This window comes from Mesocricetus auratus, unplaced genomic scaffold, assembly GCF_017639785.1.
Source record: "Mesocricetus auratus isolate SY011 unplaced genomic scaffold, BCM_Maur_2.0 Super-Scaffold_100676, whole genome shotgun sequence".
Taxonomy (NCBI): domain Eukaryota; kingdom Metazoa; phylum Chordata; class Mammalia; order Rodentia; family Cricetidae; genus Mesocricetus; species Mesocricetus auratus.
This window is the reverse complement of record NW_024429266.1, coordinates 158,152,020-158,174,309: the sequence shown is the minus strand read 5'-3', so window position 1 is coordinate 158,174,309 and position 22,290 is coordinate 158,152,020. Positions and strand designations below refer to the sequence as shown.

General features: G+C 43.5%; 1 protein-coding gene across 1 annotated transcript; it reads right to left on the bottom strand.

Annotated features, from left to right (window-relative positions):
• Positions 1-14: 14 nt before the first annotated feature.
• Positions 15-22,159, bottom strand: Arl6ip5 (ADP ribosylation factor like GTPase 6 interacting protein 5). Its single transcript, XM_005071191.4, has 3 exons — positions 21,705-22,159; positions 5,220-5,437; positions 15-978 (listed from the first exon to the last, which is right to left on the bottom strand). Exons 1-3 carry the CDS (start codon positions 21,878-21,880, stop codon positions 806-808), a joined length of 567 nt encoding a protein of 188 aa, XP_005071248.1. The 5' UTR covers positions 21,881-22,159; the 3' UTR covers positions 15-805.
• Between the last annotated feature and the right edge of the window lie 131 nt (positions 22,160-22,290).

The following is a 22,290-nucleotide window of genomic DNA, read 5'->3' as shown; positions in this document are numbered from 1 at the left end:
AAACAATGGAAACATTATTTTGGACACCTTTTATTCATTGTAGTAACAAAAATGTGTCATATTAACAGAACTCAAGTTTGGTTTTATTTATTTATTTTAACAAGTCAAGAATAACAGAAGTTACAGAGTTGTAACTACTCCCCACCCCCACCCCAGGAGGATGACATTTAGTTTGCAAGAAATACCTTCTGGTGAAAGCATATTACTACCCTTTAAAAATTTTACAAAAATTTAACAAAACATTGTTCTAAACAGCTACTTTCATATTCGTAAACAAAATATAAACAACTGGCTGATCCAGTTTCCACTGCACATCAAACAGGCGCCAAAGGCATAGAAATCACCTCTGATTTTTAAACAACAAAGATAATAGCACTAAACTAACATATCAAACACACCATAGTCATAGGCAACTTTGGAGATGTCAGACAGGGTTAGAAACAGACAGACGCGGCATCCTGTACTTTAACTGACTTTTCACTTACTCGGTATTGCCTCCAGATTCTACCATGACTGTTCGCCTACATTGGTACTGTTGCTGTCCAACCCGAAATTCTCTTTCAAAAACACACTGGAAGCTTCAGATATAACAGGAGAGTGGGTCTGTATTTTTGCCGTTTCTGAGACCTCCCTTGGGTCATAGCAGAGAGATCTTAACAGGTGGGCCTGTGCATGCATGATGCCGTGGGTAGCTGGGTGGTAAGGCGTGCACCTTCTGTTTCAAAACCACAGACAGAAAACGGGTCTGAACGAGGGGAAAGTGCAACCGGATTCCTGCTGCGGCCCCATCACCAGGCTGGAGGGTTTACTCCCTCGCTTTGTTGATGTAGTCAGCCAATTTGCTGATGCTCTCTTCCTGCTGTTCCAAGGCGTCCAGGATAATGCCCATTGGTGTCTTCTTCAGCCCTATTCCCTCCATCTTATTTTCCAGCTTGTTTTTGAGGTTTCGAAGTCTCAGGGATGCATGGATGAACATCACTGGAAGAAATGAGAGCATCAAAGCAAGAATTCCCTTTACATTTTTAATTATGTAAAAAAATAAAACTAGCTGGGCGGTGGTGGCGCACACCTTTAATCCCAGCACTTAGGAGGCAGAGGCAGGCGGATCTCTGTGTCTGTGGGTTTATGCACATGAGTACAGGTGCCTGCAGAGGTCAAAGCATCAGGTCCCCATGGAGCTGGGGTTATAGGTGGTTGTGAGCTACCCAGTCCTCACTCATTGTAAATAAAGTAAGTTTTCTGGCCCCAGTTTTTTTTTCAACTTTTAAAAATTGCACCTATTGGGATGGAGAGATGGCTCAGTGGTTAAGAGCACTGACTGTACTTCCAAAGGTCCTGAGTTCAATTCCCAGCAACCACATGGTAGCTCACAACCACCTTGAATGAGCTCTGATGCCTACTGTTGGCATGCAGGTAGAAGATTGTATACATAACAAATAAAATAAAAAATTGCATCTGGGCTGGAGAGGTGGCTTATAGGTTAAGAGCACTGGCCGGGCGTTGGTGGCACACGCCTTTAATCCCAGCACTCGGGAGGCAGAGGCAGGTGGATCTCTGTGAGTTCGAGGCTAGCCTGGTCTACAAGAGCTAGTTCCAGGACAGCCTCCAAAACAATACAAAGAAACCCTGTCTCGAAAAACCAAAAAAAAAAAAAAAAAAAAAAAAAGAGCACCGACTGCTCTTCCAGAGGTCCTAAGTTCAATTCCCAGCAACCACATGGTGGCTCACAACCATCTACAATTCAATCTGGTACTCTCTTCTGGCAGAACACTGTATATGTAATAAATCTTTTAAAAAATTACATCTATCTATCTATCTATCATCTATCCATCCATCCATCCATCCATCCATCCATCCATCCATCCATCCATCCATCCATCTATCTATCTATCTATCTATCTATCTATCTATCTATCTTGCTCAAGGAACCGTGGAAGTAATAGGCAACTCCTCCCACCATATGGATGTGAAGAACCAAACTTGGATCCTCTGTACTCCTGAGCATTGAGCCATTTCTCTAGCCTAAGAATTCCCCTTTTCAATCAACATGGTCCTCCTTCGCACTCCTCACACATATCGTAAACGGTCTCTTCTAGCTGTCAGTCTGCTCATCTTGCTGATCCAGGGCTTCAGGTGGGTTACATAGACGTGAAGCTACTTTGTCAAGCCACACGCATTGCTTTGTGTATGGAAGAAAACACGTAGTCCCTTGGATGAGCTCTGATCTGACCACCACATTCTTTCTTCCCCACAGAAATCCCCACCTTGCAAATGTTACTTAAACAACATGACATTCGACATACTTGTCTACCAATGTGATTCCAACCTAAACATGAATCCACTTAACCAAAGTTTCTCAGGAAGGATTTTTGTCTTCTAGGTACTTTGTTCCCTGAATGCCAGGATGCAGGTAAACCCCACTTTAATGTGCTTCCATAGAGGCATGTTTCCTAAAGTATCATCAAGAATGACCTGACATTGTTTACTATGAAATAGATTCCATGGTTCCTCCTTGTGGACCTCTTGTCCCAAGACCTTAAGAGAATGGGCTAGAGAATCTGTATTTTAAGACACTCTATGTGCTCTATAACAGTAGGGTTTTTTTCCCATTTATGTACAAAGTACCCAAAGAGCCTATTAAATAGGGCTGGGGAGTTGATAAGATGGCTCAGCATGTAAAGGTGCCTGTCTCCAAGACTGGGGACCTGAGTTTGATTCCCAGGAATCACATGGTGGAAGGTGTTGTCCTCTTACCTCCACAGATTCTTGAGAAAGACAGATGATAGATGGTTGATACTAGAGAGATAGATAGATAGATAGATGATAGATAGATAGATAGATAGATAGATAGATAGATAGATAGACACATTTTTTAAAAGTTAAAAAAAATAAGACCAGAAAATGACTCAATGGACAATGTGTCAGGACTGGAATTTGGGTCTCTAGGACCAATCTAAAAGCCAGGTAGCATGGCAGCCAGCTTGTAATCCCAGCACTTAGAAAGCAGAAACAGCATCCTCAGGACGAATGGGCTAGATAGAATAGCCAATTGTTTCATCAAGAGAACCTGCCTCAAATAAAGTGGCGAGCAATGGAGAAAGACTCCTGCTGTCAACTTTGGGTTTGAATGCTCACCCTTATACATGGGGAAACACAAGTATGCTTCTGCATACACACATGCCCTACATAGTAAAAACATAAATAACAGGAATCTACTACAGGCAAATTCCCACACTCCACTATGCATAATTGAGCAGCAGACTTGAGGTTCCTAGCCTACTCTGACCTTTAGAGATACAAACAATCCATAGAATCAAGCTCTGCAAAGGCAATGGCTCATAAAGGCACATTTTTATAAAGTATCTGGACAGATGGACCTCGTGTATCTGAGCTAGAGGATATCTGATATTAATTTCCGTGTCTTAGAGATGGGTGAATAAAGCTCACTTAGGATCACACTCTGGTTTCCTATGAATCTGAAGAGAAACCAAGGCTCCTGATTCTGTGATATATTTCATTACCCTAGCTGTCTCAGGCTTGTAGGCAGAAAGGGGACAACAGTTAACAAGCATTGTTTTTAAGCGGAATTGTACCAGCACTAACATCCAGTACAGCAAGGAAAATCTGTGGAAGTTTTCCCAAAGTTTGAATTTACTGGTTGAAATAGTGTGTGTTGTGGAATATTAGTTTAAGATGTGTTTATTCGCATGGGACTGATCAAGACCCCCCTGAATCTGGATGTCAGTGAAGAGGCCTAGGGAATCTATTGAGCCTTGGGCAGCAGATCAGTACCCATCCCAAGTATACACACGGACTTTGGACTCCAATAGAACAATGTGAGGTGCACTCTCACCCTGAACTCTTGGGAAAGGGTCTAGGCCCTGCCCTATATGAAATGATACACTATGGACACCCCCATGGAGGGCCTCACCCTCCCTGGAGAAATGAGGGGATAACGGGGGGGGGGGGGGAGGAGGGCACGGGAGGAAGGGAGGGAATGGGAGAGGGACCTGGAACTGACTTGTGAAGCAACATTGATTCTTATCTAAATTTAAACTGGAAAATAAAATTAAAAAAAAGATGTGTTATATTCATTTATGTTGTAGAATATTTGTTTAATAATGCAAAGATGTGTTGTATTCTTTCATGTTGCATTTGTTTAACTCTGTAAAGCTGTGTTATTTTGCCTACCTAAAACACCTGATTGGTCTAATAAAGAGCTAAATAGCCAATACCTAAGCAGGAGAGAGAAAGAGCAGAGCTGGCATGCAGAGAGAATAAATAGGAGGAGAAATCTAGAGAAGAGGGAGGAGCAAGAAAAGGAGGAGAGGAAGATGCCAGTGGCCAGCCACATAACCACACAGCCAGCCACAGGGTAAAAAGCCCAGAGGCAAAGTGTGGTTAAAAAGAAACAGGATAAAATTTAAGTTAGGAAAGCTGGCTGGAAACAAATCAAGCTAAGACCGGGCATTCATAAGTAAGAATAAGTCTACATGCATTTATTTGGTGGGCCCTCAAAGAGAAAAAAAAAACAAACAAACAAAACTATAAGTTTGTGCAATAAAGTAGGATATTCTGAGCTCAATCTGATAATATCTCACATAAGCAAATGATTTTATTTACTAGAACAGATGTACAGGTGAAACATTTTCAAATGTAAAGGGACATTTTCTTGCCACCAGCTACACTAGCATTTCAGCCAGATTTGCTGCTGAGACGAATTGATTCTTCATTTCATACTGTTTTTGGTCTTAGAAAATAAGTTATTTAGAAAATATATAGTTCACCAAAATCATAGTATTTTGTGTTTATACTGTGGTCCAGTTATTTTTTCATATATATATTGTATGAGTGTTTTACTTATATGTAAGTATGTGTGCATACCACAGGCATGTCTGGTGCCTGCCGAGATCAAAAGGTATCAGATCCCCGGCAACTAGGGTTATGGTTAGTTGTGAGTCATCATGCAGAAACCATGCAGGCTGTACCGGTTCCTGCCATGTGATTGGGATTTGTATTTGTTTTGTTTACTGGTATCTCTCTGTAAGAGCACATACTGCAAGTACCCAAATGTATTTGTGGAAATAAACAACTACTAGGTTTTCTGTGCTTTTTAGAAGATTCTAACATACTAGATACCAAGAGGTATATCTAGTACACTGGCCAACTATGCCTACATTTATTTTAATGAATGAGAAAAAGAAAACAGGTTTACTTACACAACAAAGGAAAAGTGATGCCAAACACGAAGACCATGACACCCCCAAACATGGATATGAGGAAGTAGCTAGCCAACATGACCACCATCACGAAAGCTGTGGGGTACTGCTTCTTCATCCGGCGGAGGATGTCTTTATTGTGCGCTGCCCACACGAACCCTGTGAATACCAGCACCACAATGATTCCTCCAAGGATCATGTTGAAGGGGCTCAGAAACCTGGGATGTGGGAACAAAGAAAGATTGGCTGAGTATCAGGTACAGCTTGGGGAGAGAAGGAAAGAGGAGGAGTGAAACCCACTGAGTACTTACTAAGTACTTCATCAATACCAGAACTTTAAAACCATTAACCCAGTAGACAGGACTAACTGATTCTAAATAGAGAAACAGTCTTAGTGGATAGAAAATGGTGACACGTACAGCCAGTCTTGTTGACCTACACAATCCTAGTACTTGGAAGGCTGAGGCAGGAGGATTACAAGTTCAGGGCTAGCTTCAGCCACATAGCAAGACTGTCTCAACACAAACAAACAAAAAACAAGACGACAACAACAAAACCCAAAACCAAAACAGGCTAAAAAAAAAAGGAGGGAAGAAGAGATGATTGATAACAACAAAGAAAATGGTGGAACTAAAACTTGCTAACATATCTTACTAGAGCCCTACAATTTGAAGACCACACCTTCTTATAGATGTGCAGTGTTTAGCTTCTATATATCCTGGGCACTACCACACACCAGTTGTTTGTTGTTTTATTTTTTTAGTACTAAGTATTTCAGTCTTAATAGGAATGATGGATGAATGACCTCATCTATCCATGATGTATAAATGTAGGGTAGATGTTATATAATGATCTCCATGAGAAAGATCCTGTCTACAGTCACATTTCTGTTTGAACTGTTCAGTCTTTATTACAGTGTTTATCTGAATCCTTATGGGAAAAAAAGCACAAAACAAACAAATCAACAACAACAACAAAAGCCCAGTGTGCAATTCACAGGTTAGCTTGCTTCTCCTGGAGTAAGAGAATCCAATCACCCTGGACCCACCTTCCATTGTGCAACCCAGCAGCTGGAATACCTTCTCCTTGAGGGAACAAAAGCCTTCTATGGAGAGCCAGTATTCCCTACCCACTACTGCTTCCTTGACATGGAAGCCTAAAGCAAGCTGCTGCTAGCCTTTATTTTCCTAACAAATGATCCAAATCACTGTCTCACATAATCTAATCATTCTGTCCCACAGAAACACAGTTGTCTATGATTTCTGACACTGAAAGTCCTCAATTGATCTCTCTAGAGGCCCCAAGTATCCTCAACACAGGTTGTCAACTCAGAATCCAAAAGTAGAGCTTCTAAATTCATTGGTCCACGAGACAAAGGTCTTCATCATGGGACAGCCATCATTGACTCTGGATAATGCAGAAAACACTATGAAGAAGTATTTAACCACAAGTATTTTATGAATGGAAAGGACCAAGCACTGTCGTCTTCTGCCTTCCTATCTTTATCTTTATCTTTTTCTTTTTGAGACAGTCTCACTCTATAGCCTGATATTGTGGTTTGAATGAAAATGACCCCCATAGGCTCGTGTGTTTGAATACTTGGTTCCTAATTGGTGGAACTGACTGGGAAGGATTCAGAGTATGGACTTGTTGGAGGAGGTGTGTCAGTAGGGGGTGGGCTTTGAGATTTCAAAAACACTCAAGCCATTCCTAGTGTGCCCCTCTGCTTCCTGTTTGCCAAACCAAATGTGAGCTCTCAGCTGTTCCTGCCATGCCTTTGCTTCACCACCATGGATTCCATCCCTTTGAAACTGCAAGCCCAATGAAGTAATTTCCTTTATAAGTTGCCTTCATCACGGTGTTTTTACAAAAGTTACAGAAAAGTAACTAAGACACACAGGCTGGCCTCGAACCCATGGTCCGCCCCCCAGATACTGTGATTACAGATGTGTACCACCGTTTCCAAATGAAAAATCTCTTTATAGTTAGCTTTGATTCTGCCTACTGAAGCACACACACAAACTATTTTGAATAGAAAGTGAAAATTTATTATCCTTGCTGTCAGCGTACTAGAATTAATTTGAAGCTGCTTTGAAAAAGTTAAAGCTATTCACTAAAAAAAGTAAGAATTGCTGGATGTGGTGGTGCACACCTTTAATCTCAGCATTCAGGAGGCAGAGGCAGGTGAGTTCCAGGCTGGTCTACGATGTGAGAGTTCCAGGTCAGTCAGGGCTGCATAGTAAGATCCTGTCCTTAAAACAAACGAGAGAGGCAGTGTGTGCGTATGTGTGTGTGGGGGGGGGGAGGTGATCAAGGAGAGAATTAAGCAACGGTGAGAGCAGTGTAATAGAGTTTAAACATAGCCTATAACACTTGCGGATGATGTTCTGGGACCAATTGCTCTTCTGGGCCAGTCTCAATTCAGAACATGGCCACTTTAATCTCCAAGCAGGATGTTACTCAGGAAAGATGAAATATAACAAGCCCCAGCTGCAAAATATGGGTGCCAACTTAGGATGATGGTCATGCTGAGCCACTTCTGACTCAAAACAAAACCATTACTGTCTCAAAGTCAGGCTGTTGCTAACCACAATAAGCTCCAACTGCAATTACTCCAGGACACTGTGACATTGAAACACTGCCCGACTGACTGCATGGAAATTCCCCTTCTAGCAGAAAAAGCAGCCCCTTGGAATGGCTGCGTGCAGATGGGCTCTCTCTGCTGCCTTGCCGTCTGTGGATGTTCCACAGTGTATCTAATGAACTATGTTTCTTCCTTCTTTTGTCTTCAAAGGATCCATTCCCACCAGTGCCATTCCTGGTAGGACAATGACAGCTGCCTATTTCACTCAAAATCCTTAAAAACACTGAGACCTTTCAAACTTGAGAATACAAAGAGAATAACTAAGATTGTCAAGACTGATATATACCATGCTGGTGGTATTACTATGAGAAACTGTTAGGAATAGCCTATGTGACCAGGAATTTGCTGGACTGGTATATATATATATATATATATATATATATATATATATATATAGCTATGTTTAAAAAGCTGAAGGATACGAGACTGTCCTACCAGATCTAGCTTATAATTTAGTAGCACAACAAGATATTAACAATGTATTGAATAGGTAAAAGCTATGATAACACATTTCCTCTGTTAGACAGACTTATCATGTCTTGTATGTGACATAACCCTAAAACAGAAATGTCTATAGTTCACATTCCATTTTCCCTCCTTTCTCCTTCTTTTCTACTCTCTCCTTATTGAGATGGGGGTCTCATGTGTCCCACCATAGTGTCAAACAATGTGCAGATGAAGATGACCTAAACTCCGGATCCTCTGCCTCCACCTCCCAAGTCCTGGAACACAGATGTAGGCCACCATGCCTATTTTATGTGGTGCGGGGGATCAAACCCCGGGCTTCATGAATGCTAAGCAAGGATTCTATCAACTAAGCTATAAGCCCAGATCTTTCTATGTATGTGTGTGTGTGCTACTGGGGACTGAAGCCAGGACCTTATACATGATAAGCAAACGTTCTATGATTAGGCTATATCCTCACACTGTTGGTTTTGTTTTATCCTGTTTTTTGTTTTTGAGGGGTTAGGGTGGGTTCTCGGCATCTCACTAAGTTGCCCAGGCTAGCCTTGAACTCTGTCTTCCTACTTTGGCTTCACTAGTAGCTGGGATTACAGATCTACACTACCAGATCTGACTTGTCATTTGCATAGTATTTTCTAATCAAAAATAAAAAACTACAGAAAGAAAGAAAATATAAAAACAAGACATCAGCTGCTTCTCAGTCTGCAGCCCAGGACTGAGTTCTCTTAGCATCTAATAACATTCCTGGGACTTGAGTTTTTTCCTACTTTACCTTAACCATGGCTTCCTGCTGTCTGTACTGTGTGTGCCAGTTTGTACCATTTGACCTCCTCTAAGCTCTCAACACCCAGCTCACAGGCTGTTCTGCCTTGCTCACCCTCCCTCCTTCCCTCCGAGTTCTAAGTCACCCAGAGTGACTCAGCCTCTGTTATTTATGATTATTTTAGTTATATTTTCATCTGGGTTATTGTCTCTGGATTCAACCTCAAATTTGATGTTTGTTGTTGGAGACGGGGTCTCATATGGCACAGGTTAGCTGGATCTCAACATATAGCGAATGATGATCCAGAGTTTCCCATCTTCCTGCCTCTAAGTCCCCAGAGATGGGATGAAGAGCACATGACTCCAAGCCCCAATACCTACTCTGAGAAAGAAAAAAGTTTCACAGGCCAGAAGAAAGGCAGAATCAGGAAATGCAAAAAACATATCCTCTTTAACAAGCCTTAGATAGCCTAGCATCAGAGACCTAGGAACTTTCACAGATGAACAAAATCATATTCCTAGTACCCAAAGAGAAAGAAAGTCTGGGAGACATTAGACCAAAAGACTTCAGTAGTCACAGTAGGTAGGGGCATCAGGGATTTTTTTCTCTTTCTTTCTCTCATTTGCTTATCTTCCTTTCTTCCTTCTTTTGTGTGTATGTATTTTGTGACAGGGTCTTGCTACATAGCCTAGATGGCCTTGAATTCATGGCAATCCTTCTGCCTTGGCCTTCAAAGGGCTGGGATTACAGGCGTGGCCCACCAAGCCTAGCATTTGCTTTTATATTTCTCAATTCCCTTATGCTACTTGGATAACTAACAATATCTGGCATTTTAAAATAAGAAACAACCCCCCCTCCACGAAGCCATTCTTTTAATCTAGGACTCACTCAAATGCGTCTGGATTGTAAAGCAAAGACCAAAATTAACAGAAAGAACTAGAATGGAGGGCCAGGAAATAGCATGCTTACTACACAAACACGAGGAAATGAGCTTGGTCCCCACTACCCACAAAAAAGGCCAGGTGTGGAGGTGTGCACTTGCAATCCTCGCACTGGGGAGGTAGACACAGGCAGATCCCTGGGACGGAGTGATCTGAATATAAATGGCAAGGCCCAGGTCTCAGCGAGAGACCTTGTCTCAAACACAAGGTGAATGGTGGGGAGAGAGGGACTAGGATAAAAGGCTGAAACTGAAGAAAAAGCTTGCAAACTAAACTGCAAAGGGAAGCTGGTCAGTCTGCAGCAAAGTACCAAAGATTTTTCTAGACTACTCACTAAAATAATAATTTATGCAGCATATAATACAATTCCCATAAAGTTTTAATAAGATTTATTTATTTATTACATATACAGTGTTCTGCCTACATGCCAGAAGAGGACACCAGATTGAATTGTAGATGGTTGTGAGCCACCATGTGGTTGCTGGGAATTGAACTCAGGACCCCTGGAAGAGCAGTCAGTGCTCCTAACCTCTGAGCCACCTCTCCAGCCCCCCCCCATAAAGTTTTTTATTTCTATTTTTACTTTGGACAAGTAAAGCGGATATCTAAACTGAATGTCTAAATAAAGCCTGGGAAGAAGAAGAATGGAAGACACAGGGCTGATTCAAGCAATTCCACATTTGCTGTTCACCTGTTCCTGTAGCTCAGGCTCAAGGGAAAAGGAGCAATGGCTCCTATAGAACTGCTTTTAGCTGGTTTTAGCTTGCAACATGCACGGCCACAAACTATAATTAGAAAGCAGTCCAGTTCCAAGCTGAGGCGGGTAGAGGAGGGGGGGAGAAGAGAACAAAGTTACTGGGAGGAGAAATTATTTTCTCCCATATTCTGAGTAAGTGCAATTCCATTCTGAAGATCAGTAAAATGAGTGCTGTGAAGATGCCCGGATAGCCGCTTACACTTGTAACAAAATGCACTTGTAACAAAATGACACACAGGCACACATGAAACACACACAAACACACACACACACACACAACACCAGTTAACTACATTTTCTGATGAGCACAGGAATCTGGGAAACAGTTGTTGTCTGAGATGCCAATGGTTGGGCTGTTAGTCAGACCAGTCAAGATAACGTTCAGGAGCTTTTTGAAGGGTGGTTTCCATAAACATGACACTCATCTTTCACGAGGCTCTCCAGGGTGCCGGCTATTACTGGTTATCCATGAATAATAAGAAGCAGGGTGGAAAAGAGAGAGAAAGCACTAGAAGACGATGGAGGAGTAAAGGAGGGGAGACAGAATATTTGAGATTCTGTTCTTTGTAGAACACATTCTAACTATGCAAATTAAAAATATTAAATATGTCTTCAATTCTGAGATAAACATGTTCCTATAAATTACCCCATTCTACTAATTAATAAACCTTCTCCTGTAGTGGGTTTGTTCTTGGTAGTAAAAACGTTCAGAATGCCACTGTGAATTTCTGAAGCCTTCTCGAAGAGTGAATCAATACAATCCCACTTGCAGTATGAGACAAAACTGAGGGTCCAAAGAAGTGAAAAATGCATAGTCATGGGATTTGGGGAGGAAGGAGGGTGGGGATGGGGTTCACCATATAACCATCCGGTTAAGCACTTCACGCTGTCAAGGCCTTGGCCCTTCCATTCCAAGATGTTCTATTCTTCCACTTGATGTCAACTACTAAGGAATCCCTTGGCAAGGTCATTTCTCTCTGAGAGAAGGTGGTAGAGGCTGAGGGGTATGTCAGTGGTAGAACACTTGCTGAGTGTGTGTAAGTGGAGGGGGAGAGAGAGGTCTGAAGGAAGGTGACTTTGTGGTGAAATGTGGTCCAGACTTGCCACTGTGAGTGCTGACCAGATCTACATAGTCAGCACAAACTGACCACCAGAAGGAGGAAAAATTCCACCCAATCACAGTGTTCAAGGGCTGTGAGGATCTTAAAAACCTCTTGAATTCATAAAGAAGCCAGCTAAGGAGCCAAGGCAGTCAGTGAATGTGCCCAGGGCCACCAACTGCAGAGCTACAAGTGAAACTAACTAAAGCGGAGGATTTAGAGCGCTCGAGGCTGTCATGCCAAGCAGAAGCCACAAGGCAGACAAGTGCTTCCTAGGCACACCCATTTCCTAGTCTCACACTGACTTCAAACGTTTTAGCTGTGTTTGAAGAGCGGTTCCAGAGGAACCTGACTCACAGGCAAGAGGAACCTGTGTACTCACAGGGCACATCTCTGAGAAGTTGCGGTTTCCCTGTGGTCTTTACACAGCCAGGGGCTCACGGCAATTACAAACATACCCACCCATGTTCCTGTCATGGGCCTTATGAGATCAGCACTCTTTACCCATCCTACAAGGCCTATTGGCCTCTGTAGCCAGGCTACTGTGCATAATTGTACCAGGAATGGGTACCTGAGACAGGGAGCTTGGCTGCAAGGTGAGATCCGTGCTCTATTCACCAACCTTAGTATTTGGCTTAGGCTGCATCCACTAAAGGGCACCTTTGGTACCTGGCATGCAGCAACCTTCCCTGCCAGCTTCCTGATGCTATGTCCTGTTTCTGCGCTTATGCCCAGGTTTCTGGCAGTTGCTGGAGCTCACCCTGCTTCCTGGAGCTGTTCTGTCTGCCCGATTCAATCCTTCTTTAAGGTTCAGTTCAGCAGCCTTTTCTCAGTCTCCCTGAACAGCACATGGCACCATATGCCTCTTCCTGCAGAGCTTGCCACAGTGGTAGCTTTACATCTGTGTGGGTGAGTGCTGAGCCCAGAGAACGCTCCATAAGGAACGGAGATGTCACATTTTTGGCTCCAGCACCTAGCACAGCACTTTTGATAAATATGTCAATGAAAGAAAACAAGTATGAGATTTGTGCATTTTCATACCAGATCATTAAGCTCAGTGTATTTCTGCGGCCATCAATTAATGAGCATGAGATTAACATAGACAAGCCACTATTATTCCTATTGTATACTAGATAGGACAGGGAAATAGTTCCAGACTTTGTTTCTTCTCAGAGCTTGTTGAGGGACAAGTGAGAAAATCAGCACTGGAGAAAAATTCCTGCATGATGAGACACATAGACAAGGAAGAGAGGCAGTGGGCTTTCTGCAAGGCACCTCTGCAAGCTGTGTGACCAGCACAGGCTGAAGGGACAAAATGGGGAGACTGATACACCACTGACCTATCTTTGAGGGCCCTTTCTGCTTCCTGTGATCACCTACCCTAAGAGTGTTCAGTGGCTTTTTTGGTTTCCCAACATGGCTTCTGTCCTGGCAAGAACTATTTGTATTTTTTTTCCTCTTGATTTTAAAAATTGCATTTCTTTATTTACTGTGCACACTCATCGTGGTGCTGATGTGGAGGTCAGGAGATGACACTGAGGAGTCAGCTCTCTCCTCCCTCCCAGATATCCGACTTAGGCTATTAGGTTTGTCTGCAAGTGCCATGACCACTGAGCAATCTTCCCAGCATGCAGGAACTATATCTGACTGTAAAGTGCAACCATGGGCTTTAGACACAAATTAGTCTTCAGTATATGCGACCATCACCTCCTGGACCCAAGGATTGTCAGGGTAAAAGACACGTCAAAAAGTTTAGATGGGACAAAGCAAAGGTTAGGTAGCCTAGGATCCAACTTCATCACAGAAGGTCAAAGTAACATAACCTTGGGATTTCTGAAGGCCCACAGAATTCACTACGTCCTGTATACTCATTTTTGGTTTTTCGAGACAGGGTTTCTCTGTGCAGCCCTGGCTGTCCTGGAGCTCACTTTACAGACCAGGCTGGCCTCTAACTTTATAGATCTGCCTGCCTCTGGCTCCCAAGTGCTGGGATTAAAGGCATGCACCCACCACCCCCTGACTTCTATCTTTTTTTTTTGAGAGAAGATATCTTACCAGCAAGCTCCACCGATCCTTCTGTCTTGGCCTCCCCAGGCTGTTTTACTTTCTGCAGTTGCTAGGAGTCCAAACTCAGATCCTCAGGTTCCCACTTAAGTGCTTCACTGGATGAGATATTCCCCATGCCCAGGACTGGTAAGTTTACTTTTAATAGACAATCAGTTGGACCTGAGCTAGAAATTGCAACTCTAATGCTCCCCGCAGTGTCATGGAACTCTAGACCATAGTGAATCCTTTTAAACTTTTTTATGATGGAGACCTTTCATCACCTACAATATTAGAGAGAAAAGCTTAATGATGTTCACACACTCATCACTGCCTCGGCCCATGCTCCTTCCCACAGCCAGGGACTTTTGGAAGAGATAGAAGGAAGACATTTGCTTGTTGACAAACTGGTCCTCCTGAATGCTTTTAGTGGTTTGATTTTAGGCAAGGAAAGCTTGAAAATTATTGAACTATTGTTACATGCAAGGGAGAGAAGTTGGATTTGACTCATGCTGATAAGATTGGTGACACTAAGGTCTCTTCCCTTAAGAGTGTCTTATCTACCGCAAGCTAACCTCCAACCTATACTTCACATCGGTGGGCTACTAATCTGCTTAGCAGAAGAAGCAACCAAAATGCTGTTTCCCACAGAAAATGGCCTTTCTGCCTGCCAGTGAATGCTTACGGAAGGGAAGGCCCAGACGTGAGCTTGTTCATCGCAAGGGCCTAAAATCCTATCTATTTCCAGTAAATGGCTGCTGAGTGGGAGCCAAACTGCAGGTTTTATCTCTGATCAGAAGCAGCACAAGCATTATCAGAACAGAGGCTACATCAAGAGTGAGCCTTCTAGAGATGAATGATAAAGGATAAAACCCACCAGCCCCAAAGGAAAATAATATAATAATACACTTTGATATATAATGACACAATCCCAACATTGTTCAGAGTTCTGTAGCCCTAAATTGATTCACAACTCCAATTTCTAAGAGATAGGGTCAGGAATCCAGACTACAAACATTTCACTTTACCTAGAAATGGAAGCACCAACTAGTTGACAGAGGCAGGATGGGAAATTGCTTCTTTTAATAAAACGCACGGGATGGTGACAGAGAGAAGTCAGGAAGCACAAGTGACATGCATGATGCCAAAGATATTTAATGAGAGCTCATTTTGTCGGCAGGAGATAGAACCCACGGCCTTGTGCAAGCAAAACTTGCTTTCCCACTGAGCTACATCCCCAGTTCAGATGAAGGATCTTTGGATTAAACATCTGAATGTTGACAGATCTCTTAAAGGTCTGCACACAGAAAAAAAACTCAAGACCCATCAGAAGACTCCATGCACCTGCACTGGCTTCCCTGGATGAAGTGTACCTATAGCAGTATGGTGGGGCGGGTAGCAGATGGGGATGCTGTTCTGGGAGGATAGGGTAGTGGGGATGTATGCCTCGTCGTATCCTCTGGGCTGCAGCTAGGCACCCAGCTTAATATTTGTTCAACTGAGAAGTGACATGAGTTGCGAGTGAATATTATTAGAACATAATAACCCTCTCCCCTACCAACATAACAGTGTTTCACCTATTCCCAACACTGGAGAATTTTCTAAGTGGAATTTTTTTGGAAAGACCATGTAAGTCAGTTGGGAAAGACATGTGCCTATATAGTTGTATATTTCTTTCTTCTTTTTTGTTTTGTTTTATTTTCTCTGTGTAGCCCTGACTGTCCTGGAACTCGATTTGTAGACCAGGCTGGGCTCAAACTCAGAGACCCCCCTGTCTCTGCCTCCCAAGTGCTGTGGTTGTGTACTTCTGTAGGCTTGGTTGCCTTGTATAAAAATTAATTCTGACCTTTTCAGCATTGTCTCACTACCTGTCTAGACTTTGAACTCGATGAAGAAATCATAACGTCTTACTCTCCACTTCCTCCCAGCAGTATCTGAAAGGTTGTAAATGCTTCCCACTCTATGGAGTGAATGAATGAAGTGACACAGGGATCCCACTGTGAAACTGCTGATTCCAGCTAATCTTTTTAAAATATAATTTATTTCTTCTTATTTTACGTACATTGGTGTTTTGTCTGTGTGAGGGGGTCAGATCTTGGAGTTACAGACAGTTGTTAGCTCCCTTGTGGGTGCTGGGAATTGGACCTGGGTGTTCTAGAAGAGCAGTCAGTACTCTTACTGCTGAGCCATCTCTCCAACCCCAGACTCTAATCTTAACTCATAAACAGACTACAATTTATTATATTTGTAAATGACTATGAAAAGAGTTACTAGTCATTTCCATTTCATATTATTTTTAGCATTGATTACACTAGTAGTATAAAAATAGTTAAAAAAGACACAAACCCGTAAGTAAACAAGCCTGCCAGCATAACCATATACACACAAACAGGGTGAGAGTACAGGTAAAACAGTGAAGGGTTCACTGATAAACGACCACAGACAGTCTGAAAAACACTGCAACCATCTTTTGTCTTCGTTCTGTCTTTCACAATAAATACAGCAACACCAAACCCTAAGACGACCAGGTTTACCTTATCAAAGCCAGGGAAAGGACAGTAGCTACAAGGGAGCAAGACTTAAGAATGCATCTCAAGGACTATTTAGAGGCCAGCAGGGGGTGGACCCAGATGTCAAGCCTTTTCTTCCCACAAATGTTTAAATATATCCCCACACACAGCACCCAGGACTTATTTCTTAGCTCTTTCTTCACTCACCAACGGGCAACCAGTTCTTTTAAAATGTAGCATTTTAAAAGCAAAAATAGTGTGAGCATTTTTAATACCAGATGCTGACATCATATGCCCTGGGCATGTCCAGTGTCATACTTCGTTTGAAAAGAATTGCCCTAATACTTTTTTCAAGTCTATAATTACTAGCCTTCTAGAAACTTCTTACCTGACAAGCCAGCAGCATAAAGTAGTAGCTGTTGATCCCACCCTCTTTTAACACTTTTACAGGCCAAACCATCAGGATACAGGGTGACTCCTGCCAAGAAAACCTGGGCTCCTTCACCCAGCAGTGACACCTCTCTGTGTTAAGGGGGAGGGGGAGATGTGTGCATGTGACTTGCAGGCAAGAGGAAGCATTTACAAGTTGCAAATACTGAGTGTGGCTGGTGGCTTTGAGGCCACACCGGAAAACAGAAAACATGAGTTCTGGTTTCAGGAAGGAATAAGGTAAGTTAGCATAGCAGTAAAAATGTAATTTTCAAATATTCAGTTAAATCCAATTAAGCAGTAATGTTAGCAGATTTACCATGTGGTTTGTTTGAAAAGTTATTCCACCTGTTAGTAATCAACCCAGCTAATATTAGGAGTTTGGGTTCCAATTAGCTGCATGACCCCAAGCCTTCATGCTTCTAAACGTGTGGTTGCCCAGCAGGATTACTAGCTCTCATTCAGATTTGGGGGTATACATATTGCAATCACTTGGGGAGTCAAAGGGGGAGGGAAATCAACAGATTCCTGAATCTAGAAAACAAACAAACAGTACGATTAGAATCTCTAGAAGTGACATTGGCATATGGTATATATATTAGCTTTTCACTTCTGTCAGTGTTTCTTTTACATCAAACTAGACCAAATTTTAATGTGAGGATGAATCCTCTGAAATCCTGATTAAAATATAGAGGCGAGAGGTCACAAACAATTCAGAGGGCCTTTAAATAGATTTTTTTTCAGTTCATATCTGTAGACATTCAATCAAGCACTCAGAAATTCTCACCACAGTCAGAGTGTATCACAGGCAGAGTACTAAGGTTTCAAATGTAATCAACTGTTGCCTGTGTTTTCTACTTTGGACAATAAAAGCAAAGACTTCTGTGGTGCTTTGAATAAGAATGAAGCCTATAGGTTCATATATTTGAATGCTTAGTTACCAGGGAGTGGAAATCTTTGAAAGGATTAGAAGGATTAGAAAGTGTGATCTCCTTGGAGGAAGTATGTTACTGGGGATGGACTTTGAGGTGTCAAAAGCCCATGCCAGGCCCAGTCTCTGTGTCTCTGTCTTCCACCCTCCCCTCTTCTGTCCGTTAGCCCGTGGGTCAGATGCAGTTCTCAGCTACTTCTCCAGCACCATGCATGCCCCATGGCCCCCATCATGAGGATAATGGACTAAACCTCTGCAACTGTAAGTGAGCCCCCAGTTAAATGCTTTCTTTTATAAGAGTGGCCCTGGTCTTGGTGTCTCTTCCCAGCATTAGAACATTGGCTAAGACAACTTCAGTTGATGTGAATGATGTAAGCATATTATCTTAATGCATTTATGGCTCCTGTCGTGGACAAGAAGATAGTTTCTGGTCTTTGATCTTAGATGTCTTTCTTTCTTCTGTACATGTATATACAAAAGACTTGGGTAACAGGAAAGCTACAAGGACTGATGTGGGATCCAATTAACACTGGCAATGAGAGAGATTGAGACAATATTCCTCCCATGAGGTGATACCATGCAGAAGTGGGAGAACGGATCAGGGCTAAACTTTGGCAATGGAAGTCACTGGTCTAAAGATGCTGCATTTCTAAGCTGTCTAGTTGGTAACACTAAAAGTGATAAGAAAGAAGTAACATTTCATGCAGCAAAACTGAGGTGCCTGGAACAAAACTACAAGCAAGCAAACAACAAAAACCCAGAGGGAGGAGAAATAGAGAGCAGGAGAAGAAAGAAAAGGAGGAAGAGGAAGGAAGAGGAGGAGAGGGGAGCAGAGGAGGAGGAAGGAGAGGAACAGCAGCAGCTACACGCTCACAGGATCTGAGATGCACAGGGTACCTACTACATGGAAGTCATGTACTGAGTAAAACCATGGTTTTAGGATGAAGACCAAGCTTCCTCCTTCTCCTCCTCTTCTTTTGGAGATACAGTTGTGTTACCCAGCATCATACTGGCTATTTAACTCAGGCTGACCTCGAACTCACTATCTCCTGCCTCCTCTTTCCCTATTACTGGGTTGAAAATTCTGTACCACCATGCCTTGCCTGAACACCTAACTTCTGACTCCCAAGGCCTTCTTGACCAGTACCCAGTCTGAATCTCTGTATCTTACTTCTCTTAATCTCCACCTTGGGCCAGTGCTTCCTAGTGCTTTTGGAGTTACATCACATCCTCCAATAGTCCCTGTCTTCATGCTGAAATCTGGAAAAGCCAGCCCTTGTCTGTCCTCAGTCAAGCAAACTCGAAACACTAAAGAACCTCAAGAGCCATTCATTGTCCCCAGGGGGACCTCCAGGCCACAGGGATGGAATCACTCAACAGTTTTCACCCTAGGTAGTGTGTCTTATTTGCACATTTCATCATGAGAAACTATCACCCACTAGCAGATGACCCTGATGAGCAGCTTCCAGCAGTGTCCAGACCCACCCATCCACTGCAGTATCTGAAGAGGACAGGGACAGTGTTGTTTTAGAATAGGGAATGTTCCGGAATCAGCCAAGCTTCCCCATCCCAAAGGTATTGGATTTCTTCCACCTTTCAGTCACTATAATTCTAAACCACCTGACTCCTAGGGAAGATGCCACAGTAGTTAAGGGGACAAAGCCCAGGTCTGTGGTTGTAAGTATGTCATCCGTCATTCAGCTTCACTGACTGTCTGGTTTAATAATAGTTTAGTTATGGAGATGTGCGACACAATGCAGGAAAATACTTAGCACACAGTACTTAGAGAAGTATTTAGCACAGAACTCTCAATAAATATTTATTATTCATTATAAAGAAAGAAAATAAGAATTTGTGGGGAAAGCTAGAAAATGATTAGAGATGCTTAGAAGAAAAAAAAACAAAGGATACATGCCCAAATTTATGCTGGGGTATAAAGAAAGTTTCATGGTTTACACACATTCATGTTTTTTAAACAGCTTGTAGAGTCTCACACTGTAGCCTTGGCTGGCCTGGGACTCATGGCATTCCTCCTGCCTCAGCCTCTTGAGTGCTAGGTATGAGCACTGTGCCTTGCCTGTCTCTTTGCAAATCTATAATAACAACAAAGCAGGTACTTTTTCTCTTTCTCCATCAAAGATGTCATTAACTATTGAGACTTCTATGTGGGATGGGAATAAGAAGGGCTCCCGGACTGCCTGTTTTAGTGGCCTGAGACCATAGTGAAAGAGTCATATTTAGTTAAAGAGCTGCCGATGAAAAATGGATAGTAGGAAGGCCACAAGGTGGCCTGGGCTTGAGGGCACATAATGCTTGGGGAGAGGGGGCTTTTTTTCCCTTGTATATTTGATTGGCCTGTGTCAAATCCTTCTATTTAAGATAAGAAAATTCCCCCCATAACTACATAACCACCAAAGAGGAAGAAAATGAAAGTAAATCAAGATATGTAGACCCATCATTAGTTATTCTGTTTTAAAGATACTTTTTCATGCAGTTTTTCTCTAGGAAAAAGCACAGACTTTGGGGTAGGTTTAGGGACAACTGCCTCAAGGCCTTCTTACCCTGACTAAAAAAAGGTTCTTCGGCTGCCAGCTTAGCAGAAACCACCAGTGCGGGTGTCCCATGCACACCAGGCCATCCCTAGAATTGGCACGTCCTCCAGTCAAGGATCCCACACGGAGGGAGCTTGCATCCGGGAACTGGCGCCCACTCTGAACCACACCCCTGCATGGTGAATTCTGCCAGTTTCTTCTGTGCGGTGCGACTTTGCTCCTACAGCAAATAACCATGTGTCCCTGGGCCAGAATTCAAGTCTGATTCATCTTGGTGTGCGCCGCACTTGGCATGGGGTCTGGTGCCCAGAGGTAGCTCAGGAAATAAAGCCAACTAGCCTCAGGCCAATTTAAGGCAGCACCTTCTCACTCACCCCTTCCAACGCCCTCCAAGTGGGACTCTCTCCTTTTCGCTTTCCTTGCAGCTTTCTCTCTCTTTGGGTCTGCTCTGAAAGACAACCCTTAGGCAAGGACTTCTTTTACCACAAGCGAGTTCTTGGTAAAGCCTTTTCTTTGAGTCCCGGTAAGAGACAATAAACAAGATGGTAAATAGAACCACTTATTTTGGAAAAGGTGGGAGAATCATTTTCACAGGGTAAACCTCAAGGAAGGGCGGCTTCTAGGGAAACAGGTGTAGAAGTGTGTATGTGTGTGTGCCCGCATGCCCACATATAACCTTAGTGAACACACAAGGCACTTCTCAACAATCAAGTATTGAAAAAAAAGCCTTTCAGATATGGATAAGACCTCAGGCTAAGGAGCAAAGCTAAAGTGACCAGGTCTGGCAACTTCTGGGAGGAAAAAAATGCCATGGGCCTCGTTCCCAGAGCCACCCCACACGAGAAGATGCGCCACCCGGAGAGACGCACCCTCTTGAGCCCAAACTCAGCTCTCAAGCACAGTGTTGCAGAGGAGTCACTAAAACACCGCCCAAGGTCCACACCCTGTCACCCCAGCCTTCTCTAGGCAGCCCCAGGACAAGATTACACCACCACATTTTTCTTATTTTTAAAACAGTCGGCGTGCTGCAAACATCTGACAGGCACCTGACCTCAGCACGGGGGACGGGGGAGGGGGAAACTTTTATCGCCCCAAGTTCTCAGTGCTCCCCTCATCTTTTCCCTCCCAGAGTCCTTGTTAAGTCTCAGGCTCTGGGGCAGAAAGAGACCGGGGACCCCGGGCAGATGCGGCCTCGCCCTGAGAACAAGTTTCCTTTCACGGGGCTGGCCACTTCCCGAGACCGCAGGGCAGGCGCTCTGCGTGAACCCAGTCTTGCAGCGCAAGGTCTCGTCCCCGGAATCCCCACGTCCCGAGCGCGGACAGGTGCTCCGGCCGGGAGACCCCACTCACCCCACGACTGAAATCATCATGGCAGCCACCACCAGGTAGTTGGTCTGGTAATAGAGCAGATTGCTCACTACACGGTTGTTCCATTTGGAAATGTCCCTGAAGTCCGGCCGGGCGAAGCGATCAGAGCCCGGAAAGAAATCGTCCCAGGCACGGAGCGGGGCGAGAGCCACGTCCATGTTTCTCCGTTTAGTGTGCTTCGCCTCCGGAATCTGGAGGCGGCGGCAGCGGCAACCCAGCTGAGTGAAAGATGACAGCGGCTCCTTTGGATTGGCTCTGAGGTTAGAGCACCGCAGGGCTCAGGAAATTAGGTTCGGGAGGGTGAATGCGCCTGTGTGTGATTGGTTGGAAGTGGTTAGTGACAGAAAACAGGGGCCATCTACTGAGCAAAGGACCAAATGTATGACCGAGAACTGACAGAAAGTAACCAGCGGAAATCCCCTGCCTAAAAGTGGTGTCAGTTCTCTCTTCCGCAGTTTGAATATATACCATCTCGTTACAGAAGCCCTTATGTCAGTGTCCAACACAGGACTGTGTGTTTTCTGCCTTGGAGCGAGAAAAAAGGCAGCTGTTCCCATGTCAATCTGAG